Source organism: Ovis canadensis, chromosome 23 (assembly GCF_042477335.2).
Source record: "Ovis canadensis isolate MfBH-ARS-UI-01 breed Bighorn chromosome 23, ARS-UI_OviCan_v2, whole genome shotgun sequence".
NCBI lineage: Eukaryota > Metazoa > Chordata > Mammalia > Artiodactyla > Bovidae > Ovis > Ovis canadensis.
The window spans coordinates 48,750,728-48,773,456 of NC_091267.1; the positions used below are offsets into that span (position 1 = coordinate 48,750,728).

Below are 22,729 nucleotides of genomic sequence, written 5' to 3' on the forward strand. Positions count from 1 at the left end.
AACAAAAGGACAGCCACTGGACTGGGAGAAAATATTTGCAAACATTGCTACTAACAAGGGATTAATTTTTGAAAATATAGACAAACAACCCAATCAAAAAATGGACAGAAGACCTAAATAGACATTTCTCCAAAGGAGACATAAAGAGGGCCAAAAAGCACATGAGAAGGTGCTCAACATCACTGATTATTAGAGAAATGCAAGAGGTATCCCCTTTCAATTGGTTCTGTTATTGTATTAAATCACTGCACTAAAGCCTAAGTTACATGCATTATTGTAAAAAGATGTTTTTATTTTTATTTTCTCAAGTTTTTATTTTTCCAAGTAATTGTATTTAGTAACCTACTGTACAGTATTTTAATGGAGTTTATCTTTTCTTTAGTGGCTACTTAAATTCCTTTCCAAAACAACATTTCATGGATTATACACTTAATTAGATATTTATATATATGTAAACAGGCAGTGATGATCATCACAAAGTTTGTTCCTCTTTCCCCCATCTTAAAGTCTTAATATTTCATTACTCAGGCATGCTTCAAAATGTAAAATACTTATTTTTTAAACTTGTTAAAATCATGATACTTTTCTGCTTATTAAATTATATATGCAAGGAAAATGAAATTGTCTCTACAGCTTAAACCAATGTAAAGATGAAAAAGTACTAGGTGAAATTATAAGTATTATGTGTATACTCTTCTAGTAGAGATTGACTTTTTAATTTTTTTTTTAAAGCAAGGTAACAGGGCCAGAAACTGTAAAGTAAACATTGACAGATTTTGTCATTTCAAAACTTTATAAAGAAAACTGGAAAAAATGACAACATATATAAAAGAATTATATTCCTAATGTTTGAAGAGATCCTTCCAGTCCATAAGAAAACCAGAAACTATAAAAATGGACAAAGTAATTGAAAATGTAGTATAAAGAAGAAAAAATTAAAATGACCAATGAGCAGTTAATAGATGAACAAATGCATTACTATTTCAAGAAATGTAGGTTAAAATAAGAATACCCTTAACCTCCGGCAATCTGAGGAAGAAAGATAAAAATAATAATATCTAGGATTGGTGAGGTATATTGGAGAGAAGTTAGGATATTTTAAAACTAATAATCTTCAGGAGCATAATCTAATACTTAAAGAAATGTATCTGGCAAAATCAGGTCTGCAAATACTTTGGATTATCAATAGATTATATTGTCATTTGGGCAAAAAGTTAGAACAGCCCAAATAAAAATCAGTAGGACATTTCTGTCAGCTCTCCATAGCTTGTTCAGTGAAAAAGCACGTTGTAGAGTGCCTTTTTATGCCAATGAATATAGATAACACATATTTTTAAATGAATACACATAGTCTGATGAATAAATGTGCCATGATTTTAAAAACTGGTTCTATAATAGGTGGTTCTCAGGTTCCTCCCAGTTTTTCACTGTTTTAGGCTGTAATTAACATTTTTGTACATACAGCTTGGTATACTTGCTCTTCCTTTCTTTGGAGTGAATTCCAGGAATTTCTGAGTCAAAAGTTGTATCCAGTTTGTATTTTGATATATGTATTGCCAAAATTCAGTTTTATACCAGAAAGTGGTATAAAAGTTAGAATTTTTTTTAGTGGAGCCATAAAGTTGAATATAGTATGCAGTCTAATTTAGGGTATTACATGATCTTGTTTGAAGTTATTACAAGTAAAATATTACTAAATCAGATTTTCATATACAAATGTTAAATATTCTCTTTATTTAGTTTTAAAATAAATTATTTATGTTGGAATACACTCATGGAAAAGTTGCAAAAATAGTACATAGTATCGTGCAGCTGCCCTTCATCCAGCTTTCTGTAATGTTAGCATCTTTTATAGCTGTGGTACATTGAGAAAACTAAGAAATTAAAGTTGGTATATTACTATTAACTGCATACTTAGATATCAGTTTTTGCACTAATCTCCTTTTTTTTTGGTTTCAGAATCCAGTCTAGCATATATCATTTTACTTAGTTGCCATTTTTCCGTAGTCGTCTCCAGTCTGTCAGAGTTCTCAAGCTTTCCTTGTTTATGTTTATGACCTTGACAGTTTTGAAGATTCTTGATCAAGTATCTTGTAGAACTTTCCTCAGTTTAGTTTTTTCCAGTGTTTTCTCATAGTTCCACAGGGGTTATGGGTTTTGAGGATGAGTACCACAGAGATGACATGTGCTTCTCATCACATTATATTTGGTATATATGATATCATTGTGATTCACTAGTGATAATATTCATCTTTATCACTTGTTTTAAGATAGTGTCTGCCAGGCTTCTCCCTTGGAAAGTTACTATTTTTCCTTTCCATACTTGATTCTTTGGAGTCTGATCACCAGTCCAGCAGATGCTCAGTGCGGAGGAGCATCAATAAGCTACATCTCCAGACTCAGAAGACTACATACTATCTCACAGAGTAAATGTTTTTGATTTTGACAAGCTCTATTTATCATTTATTTCTCCTATGGATTGTGCTTTTGGTGTTGCTTGTAAAAATCATTGCCAAACCCAAGATTGATTTTTTTAAAAACTACTTTATTGAGATATAGTTTATGTACTGAAGATTGATCCATTTAAAGTATACAGTTCATTGGTTTTTGTCTGCATTTATAAGGTTGTTGCAGTCATTACTTCAGTTACATTTTGAGCATTTTATCATCTCATAAAGAAACCCGATACCCATTAGCAGTCACTTCCCATTCCTCTCCAAGTTCCCCAACCCTAGGGAATGTCTGTATAGATTTGCCAATATGGACATTTCGTATAGCTGGACTCATACAGTATGTGATCCTTTATGACTGAATTTTTAGACTTAGCATGATCTCTTCAGGGTTCATCTATGTTGTAGCATGTATTTCATTCTTTCACATTGCCAAATACTACCCCATTTATAGATAATGCCACATTTTATCTATCCATGCATCAGTTGATGAACATTTGGATTGTTTTCTGCTTTTTATGAATATTATGAATAAATGCTGCTGTGAATGTGCACAAGTTTTTATGTGGGCATATGTTTTCATTTCTCTTGGGTAGATGCCTGAAAGTGGAATTCTCAAGTCCTATAGTTCTGTTTAACATTTTGAGAAACCCAAGATTGATTTTTTAAGTATATACTTTTATTATTTTGGAGTAAATGTATGTGCCTGAACATACAGGTTTTCTCTGAACAGGTAAGAGCAGTGAGTGATTGTGGCCATTTGTAAATAATATCATTGTATGTTTCAGTAAGTATCTGTTGAGCACATGCATACATCAAGGACATATTCATGAATGAAGTGTGGTCTCCACCCTTCAGGAAATGATAATATACAATCTAACAGAAGAAATACAAACAATTCCAGGCCATGTTGACAGATGAAACAATACAGAAATAGCAGTGTCCCAGAGGAGGAAGGCAGGGTGCAATGGTAAAGAATCTGCCTGCCAGTGCAGGAGATGCAGGAGACACGGGTTCCATCCCTGGGTCAGAAAGATCCCCTGGAGTAGGATATGTTAGCCTGGCAAATTCCATGGACAGAGGAGCCTGGTGGGCCACACAGCAGTCCATGGTGTTGCAAAGAGTCGGGGACGGACACACACACATACACACACACCCGTGAAGTTGCAAAGAGTTGGGAAGGGGAACACACATGCATGTGCGCGGTAGGCAGCCTGTCAGATTGAGGGGATCAGGAATGGCTGAGGAGATGGATGAAGAATTAGATCTTGGTAGTGACTTGCTTTCACTTCCATGCATTGCAGAAGGAAATGGCAGCCCACTGCAGTGTTCTTGCCTGGAGAATCCCAGGGACGGCAGAGCCTGGTGGGCTGCAGTCTGTGGAGTCTCACGGAGTCGCACAGATTCGGACACGACTGAAGTGACTTAGCAGCAGCAGTGACTTGCTCAAAACACGCACACACCAGACACACACACACACACACACACACCCTAGATTGAGGGGATCGGGAATGGCTGAGGAGGAGATGGATAAAGAATTAGATCTTGCTTTTAGTGACTTGCTCAAATAAAGTGAGGCTAGTCATTTTATTTATTTATTTATTTTTTTTAGGCTAGTCATTTTAAATGGGTGATCAACATTTACAAAGGACTGGAGATGTGAAGCAGCATCTCTGTGTGGGAAGCTGCAAGTAACTGGGCATTGCCAGAGCATTGTTGAGGAGAGTATCTAGAAATAAAAGACTGGAGAATAGTATCTAACAGCCATCTTATGCTGTGTTGAGGAGTTTGGGGTTTGGTTTTGATTTTTGTTGATCTATTTCTCAAACTAGATTACTCCTTATGTGTGTGTATACCTGTGTGCACACTGGTAAAACATGACCCATCTTCCTGGAGCTTGAATCCTATTTGAACATTTGGGCTTAGAATAATTTATTATTATTATTAACTGTTGTACTGAAACAAAATCAGGATTTAGGGAATTGAATCTTACATTGTAGATTTTCTAGATATGTTTTAGATCATTTTAGAGCTTATTAGGACTGCTTGACTACTCTAGAAGTTTGCAAGGCGTACTGGATTTCTTTATGCAGTGAGTGGCAGTATATTGGACAAATAGTGCATTGTACACAGTTTTTAATGCCATACTTTATTCTGACATTTTCTTAAAACATTTTTTAAATAATTAAGGATGTCTTATAATCTATAGTGGTACGTAAAATATGATGCACTTTATAATTGAGGACCCTAAATTAGGCAAAATATATCTTTTTCTCATTAAAAAGCAACAGAATCATAGAAAACTTGAAGTAAATGGAAAATGTGAAGAATAAAATAATCTCCAATCCCACTATACTTGGAAACTACTGCAGTTATTATTTTGGTATATTCCCTTCTGGCTTTTTTCTGTGTGTGTGTGTGTATATATATGTATATGTGTGTGTGTGTGTGTGTATATATATATATATATTTAACAGTATATATTTATGTTTTTGGAAAATTGAGTTCATATACCATGTGCAGTTTAATCTCTGCTCAACATCATATGTTGAACAACATTCTATGTAATTATTATTCAGTAACACATGTTAAATGTTTTGTAATACTCTTTTGTACATATACGTATTCCTAGAAGTAAAATTTATTGTGTATAAAGTATGATTTTTAAAAAAAAGACTCTAAAGAAAAACCATCTGTTGGCTTTCTAGAAAGTTAAAGAGTCTGTATGTGATTGAAATATTTAATTTTTCATAACCCTGAAACTATAAATTTTCAATCTTTCTGCACTCATCTTTTGATGTGTTTATTTAGAGATATTTGGCTAATTTGTGGCCTATCAAAACATGGTGGTTTCTTGTGACTCAGTTTGTCCATTTCATCCTCGCTACCCGTGCTTCTCTGAATTCATGCTGCTGCTGCTGCTGCTAAGTCACTTCAGTTGTGTCTGACTCTGTGCAACCCCTTAGATGGCAGCCCACCAGGCTCCCCTGTCCCTGGGACTCTTCAGGCAAGAATACTGAAGTGGGCTGCCATTTTCTTCTCCAATGCATGCATGCACGCTAAATTGCTTCAGTTGTGTCCGACTCTGTGCGACCCTATGGACAGCAGCCCACCAGGCTTCTCTGTCCACAGGATTCTCTAGGCAAGAATACTGGAGTGGGTTGCCATTTCCTTCTCCACTCTGAGTTCATACTTCTCTGAATTTTAACTTTCTGCCAGCGTCACCTGGCTCAGCACAGTTGACAGTCACAAATTGTTAAAAGGATCTGGTGGTCACACATTCCTGCTTATTGGTCTTAGAAGTAATAAGGGCTTAGCAAGTTTATCATTTTGCTAGTATTAAATTTCATAAGAAAAAGATTAATGTTTACTTTGGGGAAAATGGGCTTGGGAGTTCTAAGAATTCTTCAGTTTTAAGTACAGTTACTGGGATAGGGTTCACTCAGTGGTGGTATTTGAGAAAAGAGTTGAAGTAGTTGAGAGGGTTAGCCATATGGATGCTTAAGGATAGAAAATGGCATACAGAGGAACAGCCAATGCAAAGGCCATAAGAAGTGTACCTGTCATGTTTGGATAGCAGCAAGGAAGCCATTGCAGCTGGAGAGGGTTAAGCAAGGGAGAGAATAGTAGGATAATGTCAAAGAATGAAGGAAATGGGGAGCACAGGTCATGTAGTCTTGTAGGCCATCGTAAGATCTTTGACTTTTGCTCTGGGTAAGATGGCAAGACCTTAGAGAGTCCTGAGCAGAGGAGTGACATGATCTGACTTGTGTTGTAACAGTACTGCCCCTAAGAACAGACTATTGAGAGGCAGGGATAGACACCAGAAATCAGTTAAGAAATGATTGCAGTTTAGCAGCGATTGCAGTAGTCCAGAGAAGACATGATGGTGACTCGGTCCAGCATGGTAGCAGTCTAGAGCGTGAGAAGTTATCAGGTTCCGGATATATTTCAAAAGCAGAGTCAGCCAGATAGGATGTGGAGTGTAAGATAAAACAGGAGTCAAGAATGCCCCTAGGTTTTTGCCCCAAGCAAAACTGACCCATCAGCTGACATGTTGAAATCCTAGGTAGAGGTTTGAAGTGAGAACACCTCTTCAGTCAGATACATTAAATTTGAGGTGTCTGTTAACTAAGTGGATATAATGTATAAGCAATTGAATATATAAATCTTAAGTTTCAGAGAGAGAGGTCTGAACTAGAGAAAAAAAATTGGGAGTGGTTGACATGTCAGTGCTTTTTCAAAGTCCACCAAATAAGTGAGTGTAAACACAGAAGAATGCATCATGAAAGACTGAGCCTTGAGAAGATTTAGTGTTAAGAAATCTGGGAGAAACCAGCAAAAGCAGCTGAGAAGAAATCATTTGATGTTGGAAAAAAATTACCCTTAGTACTGTTGTAGGAATGTAGTACCCTGGAAGTCGAGTACGTATAACAGGGGTCATCAGACTGTCAGAAACTACTAATGTATCAAGATGAAGACTGGGAATTTAGCAGCATGGTGGTCACCTGTGACTTGCAGTTTAGTCCTGTCTTTTGTTGTTGTTGCTGTTTTTAATTTTGACCACACCGCATAGCTTGTGGGAGCTCAGTTCCCCCACTAGGGATTGAACCTGGGCCCTGGCAGTGTAAGCATTGAATCCTAGCTGCTAGAGCACCAGGGAACTCCTTGACCAGCAGTTTTGAAAGGTAATGACCAAAGACTACCCCAAACGGATTTTAGAGCAGATTAGAAGGATTTAGACATAGAGTATAGACAGATTTTGAGGAATTTTGCCATAGTGGGGTTGAGTAATCGGGCAGTAGCTAGTGAGAGAAATGGTGTCAGGAGATTTGTTTGTTTAAGATGGGAATGAAAATGGCATGATATGATCCTGTTAGGAAGGGGAAAGCTAGTGACACAGCAGAAAGAGGGGAGAATGGCTGGAGCAATGTCCTCCAGCTAGTGAGGATGACATCACTGGTGGAGGGATTGGTGAAAGAGCAGTTTTCTCAGATAGTAAAAGTGAAGAGGCTACATATATGAGGGCACATGCTGGTGGTTGAATGTGAATATATAATATAAATATTTAATGGTAAGTCTGTGACAGTTTTCATTGTTTCAGGGTAGTAGCCAACACAGTCATTAGCTATGAACAAGAATCAGTGGGAGGTTTGAAAAGAGAAAAGAAAATGTGAATTATTGTCTCTAGTAGAGTGGAAGAGTGAATATACTAAAGAAATGTATGGTTGCCAAGCAGAATTAAGGGCACGCTTTATGTTTGCGATTATGGAGTTAAAGTGGGATCTGTCAGTATGATTTTATGTATTTATCCAGACATATTCAACTACATGGGTGCTGACATCAAGTTAGCTATAGAGTTAGATTTAACTGAAATTACGGTTTTGCCAAACTATAATGAGGCAGAAAAGAGCCAAGGCATTAAAGTTGTATGCAAGCGAGTAATTATAATGTTTGATTGTGTAATTTAAGCTGGGTAGATAAGAAAGAGAACCTTTCAGTGCAGTGAGGTACAGTAAAACCAGATAGGGTCAGTGGGTTTGGAGATCTTGGGGAGCTGGGGATTGTTGGGGTTGAGTTGTTGGAGGGAATGAGCGGGAAAGTTGAGGGAGTGCTTAGCGAGTGTAGGATTTGAAATGAAGGGAGGACTGTAATTACTGATATTGATAAGATCTAGTATGTGGAAATGAGCAGCTGAGATAAAGTGGAGGACAAGATCCTTGGAAGAGAGACGTTAAAGGTATTGAGAGGCCAGGTTATTAGAAGTATCATCTGTGGGTGTGTTAAAATCCTGAAGAATTAGGAAAATCCTGGAGAGAAGGTTAGTAAACCAGAATTATCTAGCAGTGAGATGTGATGCGCTGGGGGTGAATAGATTACAGTGACAGTAAGAGGTAGTGGGAGATATAACCTTTTAAACGTGAAAAGCAAAACTGAGTAAGTGTGTAGAGATGGCAGTGGGGTTCACCTGTCCCGCGTCCAGGGCCACTGGAGGGTGAGCACGTGGAGTGTAAAGGGCACCACTGTAGAGCTGGTGGCAAGTGGGGTCAGGGGGCTGGGTTTCCATTGGAGCCGGGGTTGGCAAGCTACAGCCCACAGGCCAAATCTGGCGCACCATCTGTTTTTGAATAGCTTATGAGCTATGAATGGTTTTTATATTTTTAAAAATAATTTATAGAACATCAAAAGATTAATAGTATTTCATGATACATGAAAATTATATGGATTTCTGTGTCCGTAAGTAAAGTTTTATTGAGACATAGCTATGCTCATTCTTTTCTGTATTGTCTATGATTACTTATCTGCTGCTGCTAAGTCACTTCAGTCGTGTCTGACTCTGTGCGACCCCATAGACAGCAGCCCACCAGGCTCCCCTGTCCGTGGGATTCTCCAGGCAAGAACACCGGAGTGGGTTGCCATTTCTTCTCCAATACATGAAAGTGAAAAGTGAAAGTGAAGTCACTCAGTCGTGTCCAACTCTTGGCGACCCCATGGACTGCAGCCTACCAGGCTCCCCCATCCATGGGATTTTTCCAGGCAAGAGTACTGGAGTGGGGTGCCATTGTCTTCTCCAGATTACTTATCTGCTACAGCACAAGTTGAAAAGTTGAGTAGTTGTGACAGAAATCACACATGGCCTCTTTACTGCTTCACACCATTGCTCAGCACTGTAAATCACAGTGCTGCAGTTCTAACTCAGTAGCATTCCATGTATATCACCATACCACAGCATTTTATTTTTTTCCCATTGTCAGTGCATGCCCATCATTTCAGAACAAAAAAGGAAAAGAAACGTGGACTTGAATGTTGTTATTTTGCACCACAGTGAAGGGTGGATTATTTCTTCAAGTTAGAGGGTGAAGCATTGTGTTACTACTCAGTGACACTGTGGCTGTGCTGAAAGAGTGCAGTGGGCATTGACAGAAGCAGAATAAGCACTCACCGTAACATTCCCAACTCACAGGAAAGTAACAGTAAGAAAAGCCCAGAAAATTTAAAAGAGAATATCCCATCACAGCAGAATTTTCTTTACAAAATGAAGGAAGAAAAATGATGTTATGACCTTATGTAAGTTTACAAGCGGCTTATTTGTTAGCCACACAGAGAAAGCTGTTTGCTGATCGTGTTTGCAGCAGCAGAGCAAATATGTATAGGGAGAATAACTTCCTCAAGACTATTAGCTTCTTGGCAAGAACAGTAGTTGCTCAAAGCATCAAGACTGTTGGGAGCAGCAGCAATAGTCAATTTAAAAGCAAGATAATTTAGTGATGAGATGTGTGACAAGGGACGGTAGTTAAAATTAGGTATGGTGCAGAAAATGGCTTAGTTGAACTAACAGATCTTGTGAAAACACAAGATGTTTAAAACCTGTAGTTTGTAGACAGCAGCAAGTACTTTTTGGAAAGTATTTGGATCTATCATGTGTTACTGAGCCACAGGATCAGTGGTAAACCTCATTCAGTCTCATAGACTTACACATTACCAATTCTGTACATTTTTGACAGTAATTGAAGCTGAATATTTCCATTTATCTTTGTATGCAGCAAGTCAGTGTCTTAGCAGTGGTAATATTTCATTGTGATTGTTTATGGATTTTTGTCCCCCAAATCTGTCTGTTGAATCCCTAGCTCCTCGGTATAACTGTATTTGGAGATAGGGCCAAACAAGAGGCAGTTCAGGTTGAATGAGATCATAAAGGTGGGACTCTGATAAAATGGAATTGGTGACAGGGTTAGTGTCCTCACCTGCACAGCACACAAGATGTCCTGTGAGCACACAGAGAGATGCTGGATGCCAGCAAGCCAGAAAGAGAAATCTCCCCAGAAACCAAACTTCCTGGCCCCTGACCTTGGCCTTTGAGTCTCTAGAATTAGGAGAAAATGAATGTCTGTTTAAGCCACCCAGTCTGTGGTATTTTGCATGGTAGGAAGAACTGACCAAAATGAAGATTTTTCTTGATGAAGAGAACCACTCCCAACTGTCATTGAATTACCACTGAACACTGACTTTGGACATTAGTTTTTGCTTTAACCTAAAATTACAAGGCAAAACAGCACTTCTTTGCAAAACTGAAATGTAATGAAGTCATTTTGACAACTAATATTGTCTGAATCACAAGTAATGTTGAGCAGCTTTGTAACTTGTGCTGTTAGAAATTAAAAGAAGCAGCGAAATCTCTACTTCCACATAAATTTGCAGCAGACATATTTTCGGGGCCCAAAACTACAGACTTAATATCCTGTTTATGGCTCTAAACTTGGTATAACCAAAGCCAGGGGTCTTTATCAACTCCATAGGCTATCATATAACTCATTATCTGGTTCATGACTTCCTTATTTCTCATCTAGAGTATTATAGTACTCTTAAAATACTCCCCACCCCCCAGCCTTTCCTTTATTGAATTTATCTTTTACACAGTCGCTGGAGTAGCTGAAATGCAGATCTGACTGTATTGTTTCTATACCTCTTTCTTTTCATGGCTTCCCGCACAGAGTGGTGGTTTACAGGTGGTGGTTCTAGTTCCCAGCAGACCCCACAGGACTCTTCAGGGCTGCAGTAGAGAGGTATACAAAGCAGTTCCTCTGCTACCACCCACCACCATGATCCTCTTGAAGCAGAGCACTTTTATCTCTTTTCATATTGTACTGCTTTTAAACTTTAATGTGAAAAATATTTTTTGTTGATGAAATAATAATTTTACAGCTATTGGCCTATAGGTAAAGTTCAAGCTCCTTATTAACTAGATTGGGACTCTCCAGCCTCTCTTTGCAAGTCCTTCCCACAGACTTGATGCCCCAGCAATGCAAACAGTTCTGCTGTGCCTTTGCTAATATTTGCCCATCTGCCTGTTAGTCTCTCTTTTCTTTTTCCCAACCAGCTAACTGCTACTCCTTTTTTCTTTTTTTTCAATTCTTAAGCCTTGTTTCAGGTTCTGTCACCTCCAGGAAGCCTTTTCTCGCTATCTCCCTCTCAGGCAGGCTTAGGTTAGGTGTCATCCTTGTTATTCCACAAACTCTGTGCTTGTACTTTATTTCCCTTTTTTGCAGTTTTTGGTATTATTATTTGTTTGTTTGTTTCTGTTTCATCTGAAATCCATAAAAGCAGAGACTATGTTTTTAAAGTTACATTTCTGTATCTACAGTGATTACTATAGAGACTGCATGGTTAACACAAATGTTTCTGCAGTAAATTGATTATTGTTTATATCTTGCTGATGCATTTCCAATAGATATGTGATCTAAAATTAAATGTACTTATATTATTCCTGTGTGGAAGTTTACTCTCTGTTGCATGTGTTTATAGGCCATAAGGTATACAAACACATGTTTAAATTGTGCATTTCAGAAGAAAGGCAAGATATTATATGCAGCTTTTATTAGTAACTAGAACTTAACAGCTGCCCTGTATTTTGTACAACTCTGAAATGTGAAGCTTTTCCATGTAATCTCATGCCAATGTTGACCCATGTGGATTAAAATAGCCCTATTTTAATCTATGACCAAATTAGGAATTAGAATATCTACCCAGTGGGGATTTTAAATTATTGTAGTTTGTAGTGTGACAGGTTTGTATAAATAATTGCAGATTCCCACTGTGTGTTTTAACTTAAAGTCTCCATTCAAATAGAGAAATATAATAAGTATGTCATTCTTTAGCATGTTTATTTTACCTTTGATATTTTAAATTATATCTTTTTAAAAGGATTATCAAAACTGACTTGATAAAAAGATTTGTTTAATTAATCTAAAATATCTACCTGTGGCCCGTTGGTTCAAAGTTGATATATACTTAAAATACCAGGAACTAATGAACTAATTATCTTCAGTATATATGTAGTATATATATATATTTTTTTTTTTTAATGTTCTGGTCAGATTTTAATGAAATTATTTAACAGCTAGAGTGAAGTCATTCCAGAATTTGTTGAAAACAATTCTCAGCACATTGAGCATTTCTCTCTTTTATAACTTCATATTTTACCTATATCAAATAATTTTTAATGCACATCTTTGTTTTTTGTTGTTTCTCAAGAACTTGAATGATAAATAAGCAGTTTTAGTTATACTGCTTCAGTGATTTTAAATTATAAACTTTTTCTTTTCATACAGATAAAGACACAATAAATAAAATTAGAGATTTACGAATGAAAGCTGAAGATTATGAAGTAGTGAAGGTGATTGGTAGAGGTGCATTTGGAGAAGTTCAACTGGTACGTTATTTTAATGAGATTAAAAAATCTTTTTAAAATTAAAAAATCTACTTGTTTGTTTCACATATGATGTTTTGGAGAAGTATTGATTTTATAAAAGTCTTGCTTTAAATTGCTCTAGACTTTCTTGCCTACTGATATGAAAGCCTAGAGTCTCATTCAGCAGTAGTGTGAAATATTTTCCCCAAGCATTCAGGGTAGAGAAGAGGTTTCAAGCATCAAAATAGAAGCCTTTACTCCTGATACTACTCCATCTAAAATGCTGTGGCATAGTAAGTTTTTAAACAAGAAGTAGCATCCGTAGCAGAGTGGAGAAGGGAAGGGATGTCATAATATAGGGAATAAAGTTTTTTTTCCTAATATTACTTACGGTATTTAAAGCCTTAACATGATCTTACTGGGGTAATTCAGAAGAGACGTTAAAACAGCCAGACAGTAATGTTAGATTATTGAGTAAATTGTTTGTGTAAACGCTGATCTTTAAATGTTAATGAAAGGTTCATTATTTTCCATTTCAAAGGTAAGGCATAAATCCACCAGGAAGGTATACGCTATGAAGCTCCTCAGCAAATTTGAAATGATTAAGAGATCTGATTCTGCTTTTTTCTGGGAAGAAAGGGACATCATGGCTTTTGCTAACAGTCCTTGGGTTGTTCAGGTATGCTTTTGCTGTTGTTTCATTGCTGTAGTACTGGCTTGTAACTTAACATATCTGAGAAGCTGACTTTGGTTTTTAGTGAACAGTAAGAGAGAATTTATTGGCAGTTATAAAAGTAATGTGTCATTTTTAAAATAATAAAATTTAATGTTATTGAATCATCTCTAGGAAGGAAGTAAATATTTGTCTCTCATTATATGGAATGGAAGAAAATGGGCGAAGGAAGGAAAAAAAGTTAAGCTAGGCCTCCAAATAATATTGTATTGGCTTCAGGTTTTTCAGTGGAAGGAAAAATACATCAGAAAGTCAGTAATTGTAGGTCCTGGTCTTGACTGCCACAGGCTTACCTGAAGTTGTGGCCCGGTTATTTCCATCTTTGAGCCTCAGTTTCACTGCTCAAAAATGTGAAAGTTGGCTTAGATTGGTTATTTTCAACTGAATAGGTACCTCATTGGGAGTCATGGGAGCAAGCAGTTATTGGGATAGGTTATAATTCTGGGTTTTCTATTGCTGCTTCAATTAGAGCAGCTGCATGTTTTATGTGTCTTATATATTGGGGTTCTTATTAAGATTTCATGTGAGGGGGATAAGATATTCTGGTTTAAAAAATGGAGTAAAACTACTAAGCTAGATCATTTCTGAATTCCTAGCATGAATTCTGTAGCTTCTTTGTTTATACTATGTAATAAAAACTGTCCTAAATAAGCATAATAGTAATTGGTATAAAAAGAATATGAAATATGTTTAAGATTTGCATAATAAGGCTTTTTATACTTGAAATGTCTATTCTTGTTTGTATCAGCTATATAGAGCAGGGTCTCTCAGCCTTGGTATTGTTGACATTTTCAGCCATGTGAGGGCTTCCCCAGTAGCTCAGTTGGTAAAGAATCTGCCTGCAGTGCAGGAGACCCACATTCCAGCCCTGGGTTGGGAAGATCCCCTGGAGAAGGGAATGGCAACCCACTCCAGTACTATTGCCTGGAGAATTCCATGGACAGAGGACTTGGCGGGTTACAGTCCATGGGATCGCAGAGTCAGACACGACTGTGCGACTAACTTTCCTTTTCCTTTCAGCCATGTGATGTTTTGCTGCTGGGGGCTATTCTGTGCCTTATAGGGTTTGTAACAGCATCCCTGACTTCTGCCCAGGTCCTCCCAGTAGCAGCCCTCTCCACCCCACACACCAGCTATTAGCAACTAAAATTGTGTTCAGGCATTGTGGTGTGTTGGGGAGAGTGGGTGAGTGGGGGCTGTGGGACGCCAACAGTTTCCCTTTCTGGTTGGGAACCACTGATATGAGGAATGATCAATGTTGTGTAAAGAGTTAAAAACATGACATAAATGTTTAAGGTTAAATTTACAACTTGTGAATTTTAATCTTTATTTTTCTTGATACATTGTCTGTAAATAGGGAAACTGCCACCAGATCAGCAATGTTTCTTTAATTATGGTGTCCGAATGATTCACTGTACATGTTAACCTGGGATAGCCATGAGGCACCACTTAGTTTCTTATCCTTCCCTCTAAGTATATATTTTGTAATTAAAGTTACTAAGTGAAAGTGAAAATCGCTCAGTCATGTCTGACTCTTTGCAACCCCATATACTGTAGCCTGCCAGGCTCCTCTGTCCTTAGAACTCTCCAGGCCAGAATACTGGAGTGGGTAGCCATTCCCTTCTCCAGGGGATCTTCCCGACCCAGGAATCAAACCAGGATCTCCTGCATTGCAGGCAAATTCTTACCAGCTGAGCTACCAGGGAAGCCCATAAGTTACTAAATCCATAACTAAAATAACTGAAGTTACTAAATCCATAGCTAAAATCATAAAATGCTATTAAAAAAATGAAATACACAAATAATTTAAAGATATAACTGCCTAGGTAAATTAGTTATAATTTATATTTTTTCTCTAGGGCTTATTTCATTTAGTTTAGTTGTATTCTAATCTTCTCATGTTTACTTAAAATGTCCTTTTGTAGAGAATTCCCTGGTGGTCCAGTGGTTTGGATTTGGGGTTTTCAATGCCCTGGGCCCCAGTACAATCCCTAATCAGGGAACTAAGATCCTACAAGCTGCACGTCAGGGCCAAAAAAGAAAAAAAAAAATGTTCTTTTGTAAATTTGCTCTCCTTTTAACTTCAACCCTGGTCATATATTTATGCCTGATATTGTTACCAATTTCATATTGATGGACCTTCCCCTTCCTGCTTTGACTCTTTTGCCCTCTTCCTGCTTCTCTGTTGGCTGCTCCTTCTACTGACTGCAGTTGTTTACTGAGCACCTGTTGTAGTAAGTGCTTTCAGTATTCGCTATTCTCTTTTTAACAACCCAGAAAGGCAGTTAATCCCCATTAGCTACATCCTCAATTTATAGATTAAATTTGTGCTTTTGTTCATTGAACATTCATTAAGTACTGGCCAACTGCCAGGCATCTAGATGCAGACTGTGCAACAAATAACAGTCAAATATCGTATAGTCCCAGTACAGTTCATATAGTCTCCCAAGAAGAATATAGTCACAGATAATTTGAGAGGTTATATAATAGCCTAGTCACACAGCTAGTCAGAGACAGTTAAAACTAAAGCCTAATTTATTAGACTACTGGAAAATTGTGATATCAATATAAATTTAACATTAAACCCCACTATGCACAACTTAAATTAGAACTACAATATATCTTTGCTTAGAAGAATTGTATATCCTTTATTGAAACTGTTATAATTCTTAAAAATTCTCAGTATAAGAAATTCAATTAATACAGAAAATGTAGAGAAAAAAGTCTCCAGCTCCTCAGAAATAACCAGTTAATAATTCCTTGACATATGCAAAGTTCTTTGTGCTATTTATGTTTGTATTTATTTCCTTTTTAAAAACAGTGCTTACAACTACTGCATTTGATTATTTTAATTATACTAGTATTTTTGACAATTCTTAAATGAAACAGTTTTGCTTAATCTTAATTAATTTCTTTGTTCTTCTGTATTTGTGTAGCTATTTTATGCATTTCAAGATGATCGTTATCTCTACATGGTAATGGAATACATGCCTGGTGGAGATCTTGTAAATTTAATGAGCAACTATGATGTGCCTGAAAAATGGGCCCGATTCTATACTGCAGAAGTAGTTCTTGCATTGGATGCAATCCATTCCATGGGTTTTATCCATAGGTAAAGATAAAAATGTTTAAATTTTCTCATTTGTCGAAGAGAGAAGCTAAAAATAAGTACTTTATTTGGTTAACACATCCCCCTCTGAGTCCACTTATTCTTCCATATGACATAAGTGGTATTTCAGGATTTAAAACTTTGAAATTTGTAGTTCTAACATTTCAGTTTACTGTTGATATAAATGTACTCTTTAATATTTCTTAATTTGATTATAAGGCTTTTATATAGTGTCCTAAAAAGTAAAATGTATAAGCTATTTTTTTAAGGTATCTTCCAGGGTATTAAATGCTTTTAATTTTTACATTCAAATTAATTTGCTTTTGATTAGTGAATAGATCATACTTCTTTGTTAGAAGGGTAGTTTCATTTGTTCTACAAACACCAATTGAATTTGTGCAATTACTGTGCTCAGTGCCAGGGATAAAAAAATGCAAGTGACTTAAGACCCTCTTCTAGGGATATTTATGTATTTATCTATCTTGTGTGTTTCAGATACTTTTTATGTTTGAATGTTACATTTCTTATGGTTATTCTCTCTCAAATGACTTGATTTTCGTTTTGGAGGAATCAAACTCTGCTTCAAAGGGAATATTACATGTCTTCTGAGACATAACATATGAGAGAGTCTCCCTGATGAAGTTCAGTTTATAGATGTGGAGAGAGAGCTCATGTAGTTTAAAGGTGGTCTTACCTAAACTGAGTGAGGATATCTGACCTAAAATCATTGCCTCATATAATTTTTATCAATTTATGACCCATTTCAGACATATTGTATTTTTTTTTCCCTCCTCAGAGATGTGAAGCCTGATAACATGCTGCTGGATAAATCTGGACATTTGAAGTTAGCAGATTTTGGTACTTGTATGAAGATGAATAAGGTTAAATAATTAGATTTTAATTTAGTTTTGCTAATTCAAGATTGGTGCTTTTTGCAAAATATTTTAAGAATTTAAGAATTACTAACCATATCTGGACGTGTACAGAACTGATGTGCCCTGTCATATTTGTTGGACTGAAATGCCATGGTTTCACTGTTGTGTTAGTAACTTGTAAGGACTTTATTTTTTCCCCTATTTAGGGGAAGTGTGGATTGCCAGATTTACTGAATCTTTTGAAATAACTCTGTAATGTCCACTATTTTAACTAGAAAAGGGTTTAGTTTAAATGGCACTAAATACTAATGCCAGTGTTAAAATGCAACCTTCATAAAAACTAGATTTCAGTAATACATGTATTTCTTAGTGTTTTACTTAGCCTTGTATTAAACATGAAAAGATCTTACTACTTATTTTGGGAGTCGGTCATAAAAGATATCCATGCTCACTGATTATATAGTAAATAACATGTACATGGCTGAAGTAGCAAGTATGCTGCTTTATTTTCAGTTGAAACAGTTTATATTCTTTGAAGTTTATCATAGAAGAATAACCAGAAAGTTGTATTTATTTCCAAAGGAAACTTAACTGGTTAGGAGGAAAGCCCTATGTGAGAACTTTTGTATAAACATTGATAATTCTCTTGCATTAATACCAGCTACAGTAACAGGTATATATAGTTTTGTTTTTATTTTGGAGAGAGGTTTAAAATGTATAGTAAATGGAGGTCAGTGGGCTTAACACTATTATGCCCTTTCTCCATGCATGTGCCTTCTGTTTTATATGTGTATGGTCACTTCTTACATGGTTTTTTCTCTATTTCAAGTATAGTTAAATTGACTGACCATTTTAGTAAAAAGCAGTTAAATCACCTTTTATGTATTAATGTTATCAAGTGATTTGTTGTCAGTTTCTCAACATATTTGCTGTGACTTATATACTTGTTCTCTGCAGTTGAGATCATCTTATTGTTTCAACTGGAGGAATAATAAATGGTCTAATAAAAAAATAAGTGAAAAATAAATTAATAAATTCACTATGTCTTTCTAGTGAAAGTTATTACAAAGTAAAAGTACCTGTAAACACATACACATGAATATATTATGTATGTAGTATGTATATAGGATTAAGCTATTTATTTTTGTCAAGTTTGCATTAGGTTTTAATATGATATTTTTATAAAGACTTAGAGTTCTACAGGTTACATTAAGAAAAAACTCATGTGGAATAATTGACACTTTACATTTATATCTTAATTGAAAATTTGACCTCTACTTAGGAAGGCATGGTACGATGTGATACAGCAGTTGGAACACCTGATTATATTTCCCCTGAAGTATTAAAATCTCAAGGTGGCGATGGTTATTATGGACGAGAATGTGACTGGTGGTCAGTTGGGGTATTTTTATATGAAATGCTTGTAGGTGAGTAAAGGAGAATTTTATGTACCTCTTAACAGTTGTTCATCTCCATACTTAGACTTGGCTTCTTCTGATAAAAGATTATAATAAGTAAGCAATGTTGATTTTGTTAGTAGAAAACAGATTGATCCAAGCTGTGATCCAAAAACACATATTTTGTGTGTTTTGACAAACTTGATGTGTTACTTCTTTTTATGTATTTGGTGTATGTTTTTAGTTTATGCATAGTTAATTATCATTAAGCAGTAACATTGACTTTTCCTTTGAAGCTTATTTCTCTAAATGTATCTTAATTTGCTTTGTTTCCCTGTCAATTTTTCAGGTGATACACCATTTTATGCAGATTCTCTGGTTGGAACTTACAGTAAGATTATGAACCATAAAAATTCTCTTACCTTCCCTGATGATAATGACATATCAAAAGAAGCAAAAAATCTTATTTGTGCCTTCCTTACTGACAGGTAAATAATTTTAACATGGAACACTATTCAAGGAAACTTTCATTTTGCTGCTCAGTTTTTAAGGTCTATTTCTGAGCTCCTTTATTTGCACTGTTGAAATAAAAATGTTACCATTCTTCAAGTCTTTCATGACAGTAAAATGTGATGTAATTTTCTGATTTTTCTGGATCTCAATTACCTTACCTAAAAAAATTGGGATAGTAAAAGATTCTTTTCTGATGACTAGATCAGATTGTAAGTTTTTTCATTGTTAAAATTTTAGCTTAAGTATAAAGATGATAGTATATTTTATTGAATCTGGTTTTGTTGTTGTTGTTCTTTTGGCCATGCTGCATGGCTTGTGGACTGTTAGTTCCCCAACTAGGGATTGAACCCAGGCAGTGAAAGGGAATTCCCTGAGGGTTTTATTATTGTTTTTTAGAGACATGTCAAAATCTCTAAAATTAGAGTGCATCTTAAGATCAATGGCATGTACTAATTTAATTGAGGGCATTTTTTTTTCCTAGTGTTAGAAAAATGATGATGTATCTTCAGTTGATGCCATTTAATACTGCATTGTGTAGCTGAAATTTGTTGAGAGGCTAGAACTTAAATGTTCTTCCCCCCAGCCGAAACAGGAAAAGTAAATATGTGAAGTGATTGATGTGATAATTAGCTTGTTGGGAGAATCCTTTCACAGTGTATATGTATGAATATAAAATTGTCACAGTTCAGTTCAGTCGCTCAGTTGTGTCCAACTCTTTGCCACCCCATGAATCGCAGCACGCCAGGCCTCTCTGTCCATCACCAGCTCCTGGAGTTCACTCAGACTCACGTCCATCAAGTCAGTGATGCCATCCAGCCATCTCATCTTCTGTCGTCCCCTTCCCCTCCTGCCCCCAATCCCTCCGAGCATCAGAGTCTTTTTCAGTGAGTCAACTCTTCACATGAGGTGGCCAAAGTACTGGAGTTTCAGCTTTACCATCATTCCCTCCAAAGAAATCCCAGGGCTGATCTCCTTCAGAATGGACTGGTTGGATCTCCTTGCAGTCCAAGGGACTTGCTTCTGTCACCAGTCACATCCACAACTGGGTATTGTTCTTGCTCCATCCCTTCATTCTTTCTGGAGTTATTTCTCCACTGATCTCCAGTAGCATATTGGGCACCTACTGAACTGGGGAGTTCCTCTTTCAGTATCCTATCATTTTGCCTTTTCATACTGTTCATGGGGTTCTCAAGGCAAGAATACTAAAGTGGTTTGCCATTCCCTTCTCCAGTGAAAATTGTCACAATGTAAGCTAAAAATCTTAAAATTTTATTTGCCAGTTATACCTGAGTAAAGCTGGGGAAAAGATTTAATTATATCTGGCATATACTTTTTGAAATTAAGGAGATAGTGCAGAGCTGTACAACAAAAAGTATTATTTCCTACCTCCTTCCTTCATTAACATGGTCTTCTAGTTTCAACAAGCATTTTTTATAAATGTAAATGCACGTAAGTGTCTTAGAAACAGAAATGGCATATTATATATATGTATATTTCTTTGTCGTTTACTTCTAAAATTTAAATATGAACCAGATGACTTACTAAGATTACATTTAGGGCTTAAGGTTGTATATGGTTAATATAAGTACTAGAGGGGCTTTGTACCTTTAAATATGTTTCAATTTTGGATTCACTTTAATTAAAGTTAATTTATCCTCCTTCAATATGTCCTTTAGAACCTGAAACATGATAGTTTTTGGAATTTCTGTATTTTAATATAAGCACTATATAAATGTAGTCTAATATAAAAACCATGCTGGGGTATAGAATTGAACAAGGTGCACAGCCTCTTCTCCACTATGTCCTAGCCCTTTGTGGGAAGCAGACAAACAGATGAGATACTTACTGTACAGAGATAAGTACTCTCAAGTATCATGTGCCAAAGAACCATGGAGAGGTTTCCTAATCCAGTCTGAGAGAGTCAGTGAAAGTCATTAAAAGTGTCTCATTATATCTAAAACAGTTTGTCTTTAACTCATGAAAAAGTTTGGGATTTTTGTTGTTTACAAGTGCTGTACTAAAGCACATGGTCCTGAGTTCCTCTTTCCAGCTCAACTAAAGGCACATTTTAAAATGCTTTTTTTCTGTGCCTACGGAAGAGGCCAAGGATCAGTAGCTTGTCCCATTCAGCTCAGTTCAGTCACTCAGTCGTGGTCTGACTCTGCAACCCCATGAACTGCAGCATGCCAGGCCTCCCTGTCCATCACCAACTCCCAGAGTCCATCCAAACCCATGTCCATTGAGTCGGTGCTACCATCCAACCATCTCATCCTCTGTCGTCCCCTTCACCTCCTGCCCTCAATCTTTCCTAGCATCAGAGTCTTTACAGTGAGTCAGCTCTTCACATCAGGTGGCCATAGTATTGGAGTTTCAGCTTCAGCATCAGTCCTTCCAGTGAACACCCAGGACTGATCTCCTTTAGAATGGACTGGTTGGATCTCCTTGCAGTCCAAGGGACTCTCAAGAGTCTTCTCTAACACCACACTTCAAAAGCATCAATTCTTTGGCACTCAGCTTTCTTCACAGTCCAACTCTCACATCTATACATGACCACTGGAAAAATCATAGCCTTGACTAGATGGACTTCTGTTGACAAAGTAATGTCTCTGCTTTTTAATATGCTGGTTAGGTTGGTCATAACTTTCCTTCTAAGGAATAAGCGTCTCTTAATTTCTTAATTTCATGGCTGCAATCACCATCTGCAGTGATTTTGGAGCCCAGGAAAATAAAGTCAGCCACTGTTTCCACTGTTTCCCCATCTATTTGCCATGAAATCATGGGACCAGATGCCATGATCTTAGTTTTAAGCCAACTTTTTCACTCTCCTCTTCCACTTTCATCAGGAGGCTCTTTCATTCTTCACTTTCTGCCATAAGGGTGGTATCATCTGCATATCTGAGGTTATTGATATTTCTCCCAGCAATCTTGATTCCAGCTTGTGCTTCCTCCAGCCCAGTGTTTCTCATGATGTACTCTGCATATAAGTTAAATAAGCAGGGTGACAATATACAGCCTTAATGTACTCCTTTTCCTATTTGGAACCAATCTGTTGTTCCATGTCCAGTTCTAACTGTTGCTTCCTGACCTGCATATAGGTTTCTCAAGAGGCAGGTCAGGTGGTCTGGTATTCCCATCTCTTTCAGAATTTTCCACAGTTTATTGTGGTCCACACAGTCAAAGGCTTTGGCATAGTCTATAAAGCTCAATTTTGTAGGAGGGTCAAGAATTAGTTGTCACTGGTGTTTGGTCAGAAGTATGTACTAGAGGATAAAATGGAAATTTTATTTTTAAAATATCTTTTGGAGTTTTTTTAAGTTGCTGGTGTGAAATGAAGTTGTTAGTTGCAAAAAATATATTTACCTCTATTAAAAAACCTATCAAGAAAATTCATTAGGCTAATGAAGCAAGGAAAGTGATTCACCTGGTTATTTGTTGTCAGTAGAAAAACCATGGAGGATCGATA

The 22,729-nt window shown here is 36.6% G+C and overlaps 1 protein-coding gene across 1 annotated transcript in view; it reads left to right on the forward strand.

The window, feature by feature from the left end:
- ROCK1 (Rho associated coiled-coil containing protein kinase 1) overlaps positions 1 to 22,729 on the forward strand; it is a 125,069-nt gene that overhangs the window by 44,102 nt on the left and 58,238 nt on the right. Inside the window, exons 3-8 of the mRNA XM_069568911.1 lie at positions 12,560 to 12,660; positions 13,181 to 13,318; positions 16,309 to 16,484; positions 17,278 to 17,362; positions 18,639 to 18,783; positions 19,103 to 19,241. Coding sequence (XP_069425012.1) covers positions 12,560 to 12,660; positions 13,181 to 13,318; positions 16,309 to 16,484; positions 17,278 to 17,362; positions 18,639 to 18,783; positions 19,103 to 19,241 — 784 coding nt within the window. The remainder of the gene's footprint in view (positions 1 to 12,559; positions 12,661 to 13,180; positions 13,319 to 16,308; positions 16,485 to 17,277; positions 17,363 to 18,638; positions 18,784 to 19,102; positions 19,242 to 22,729) is intronic.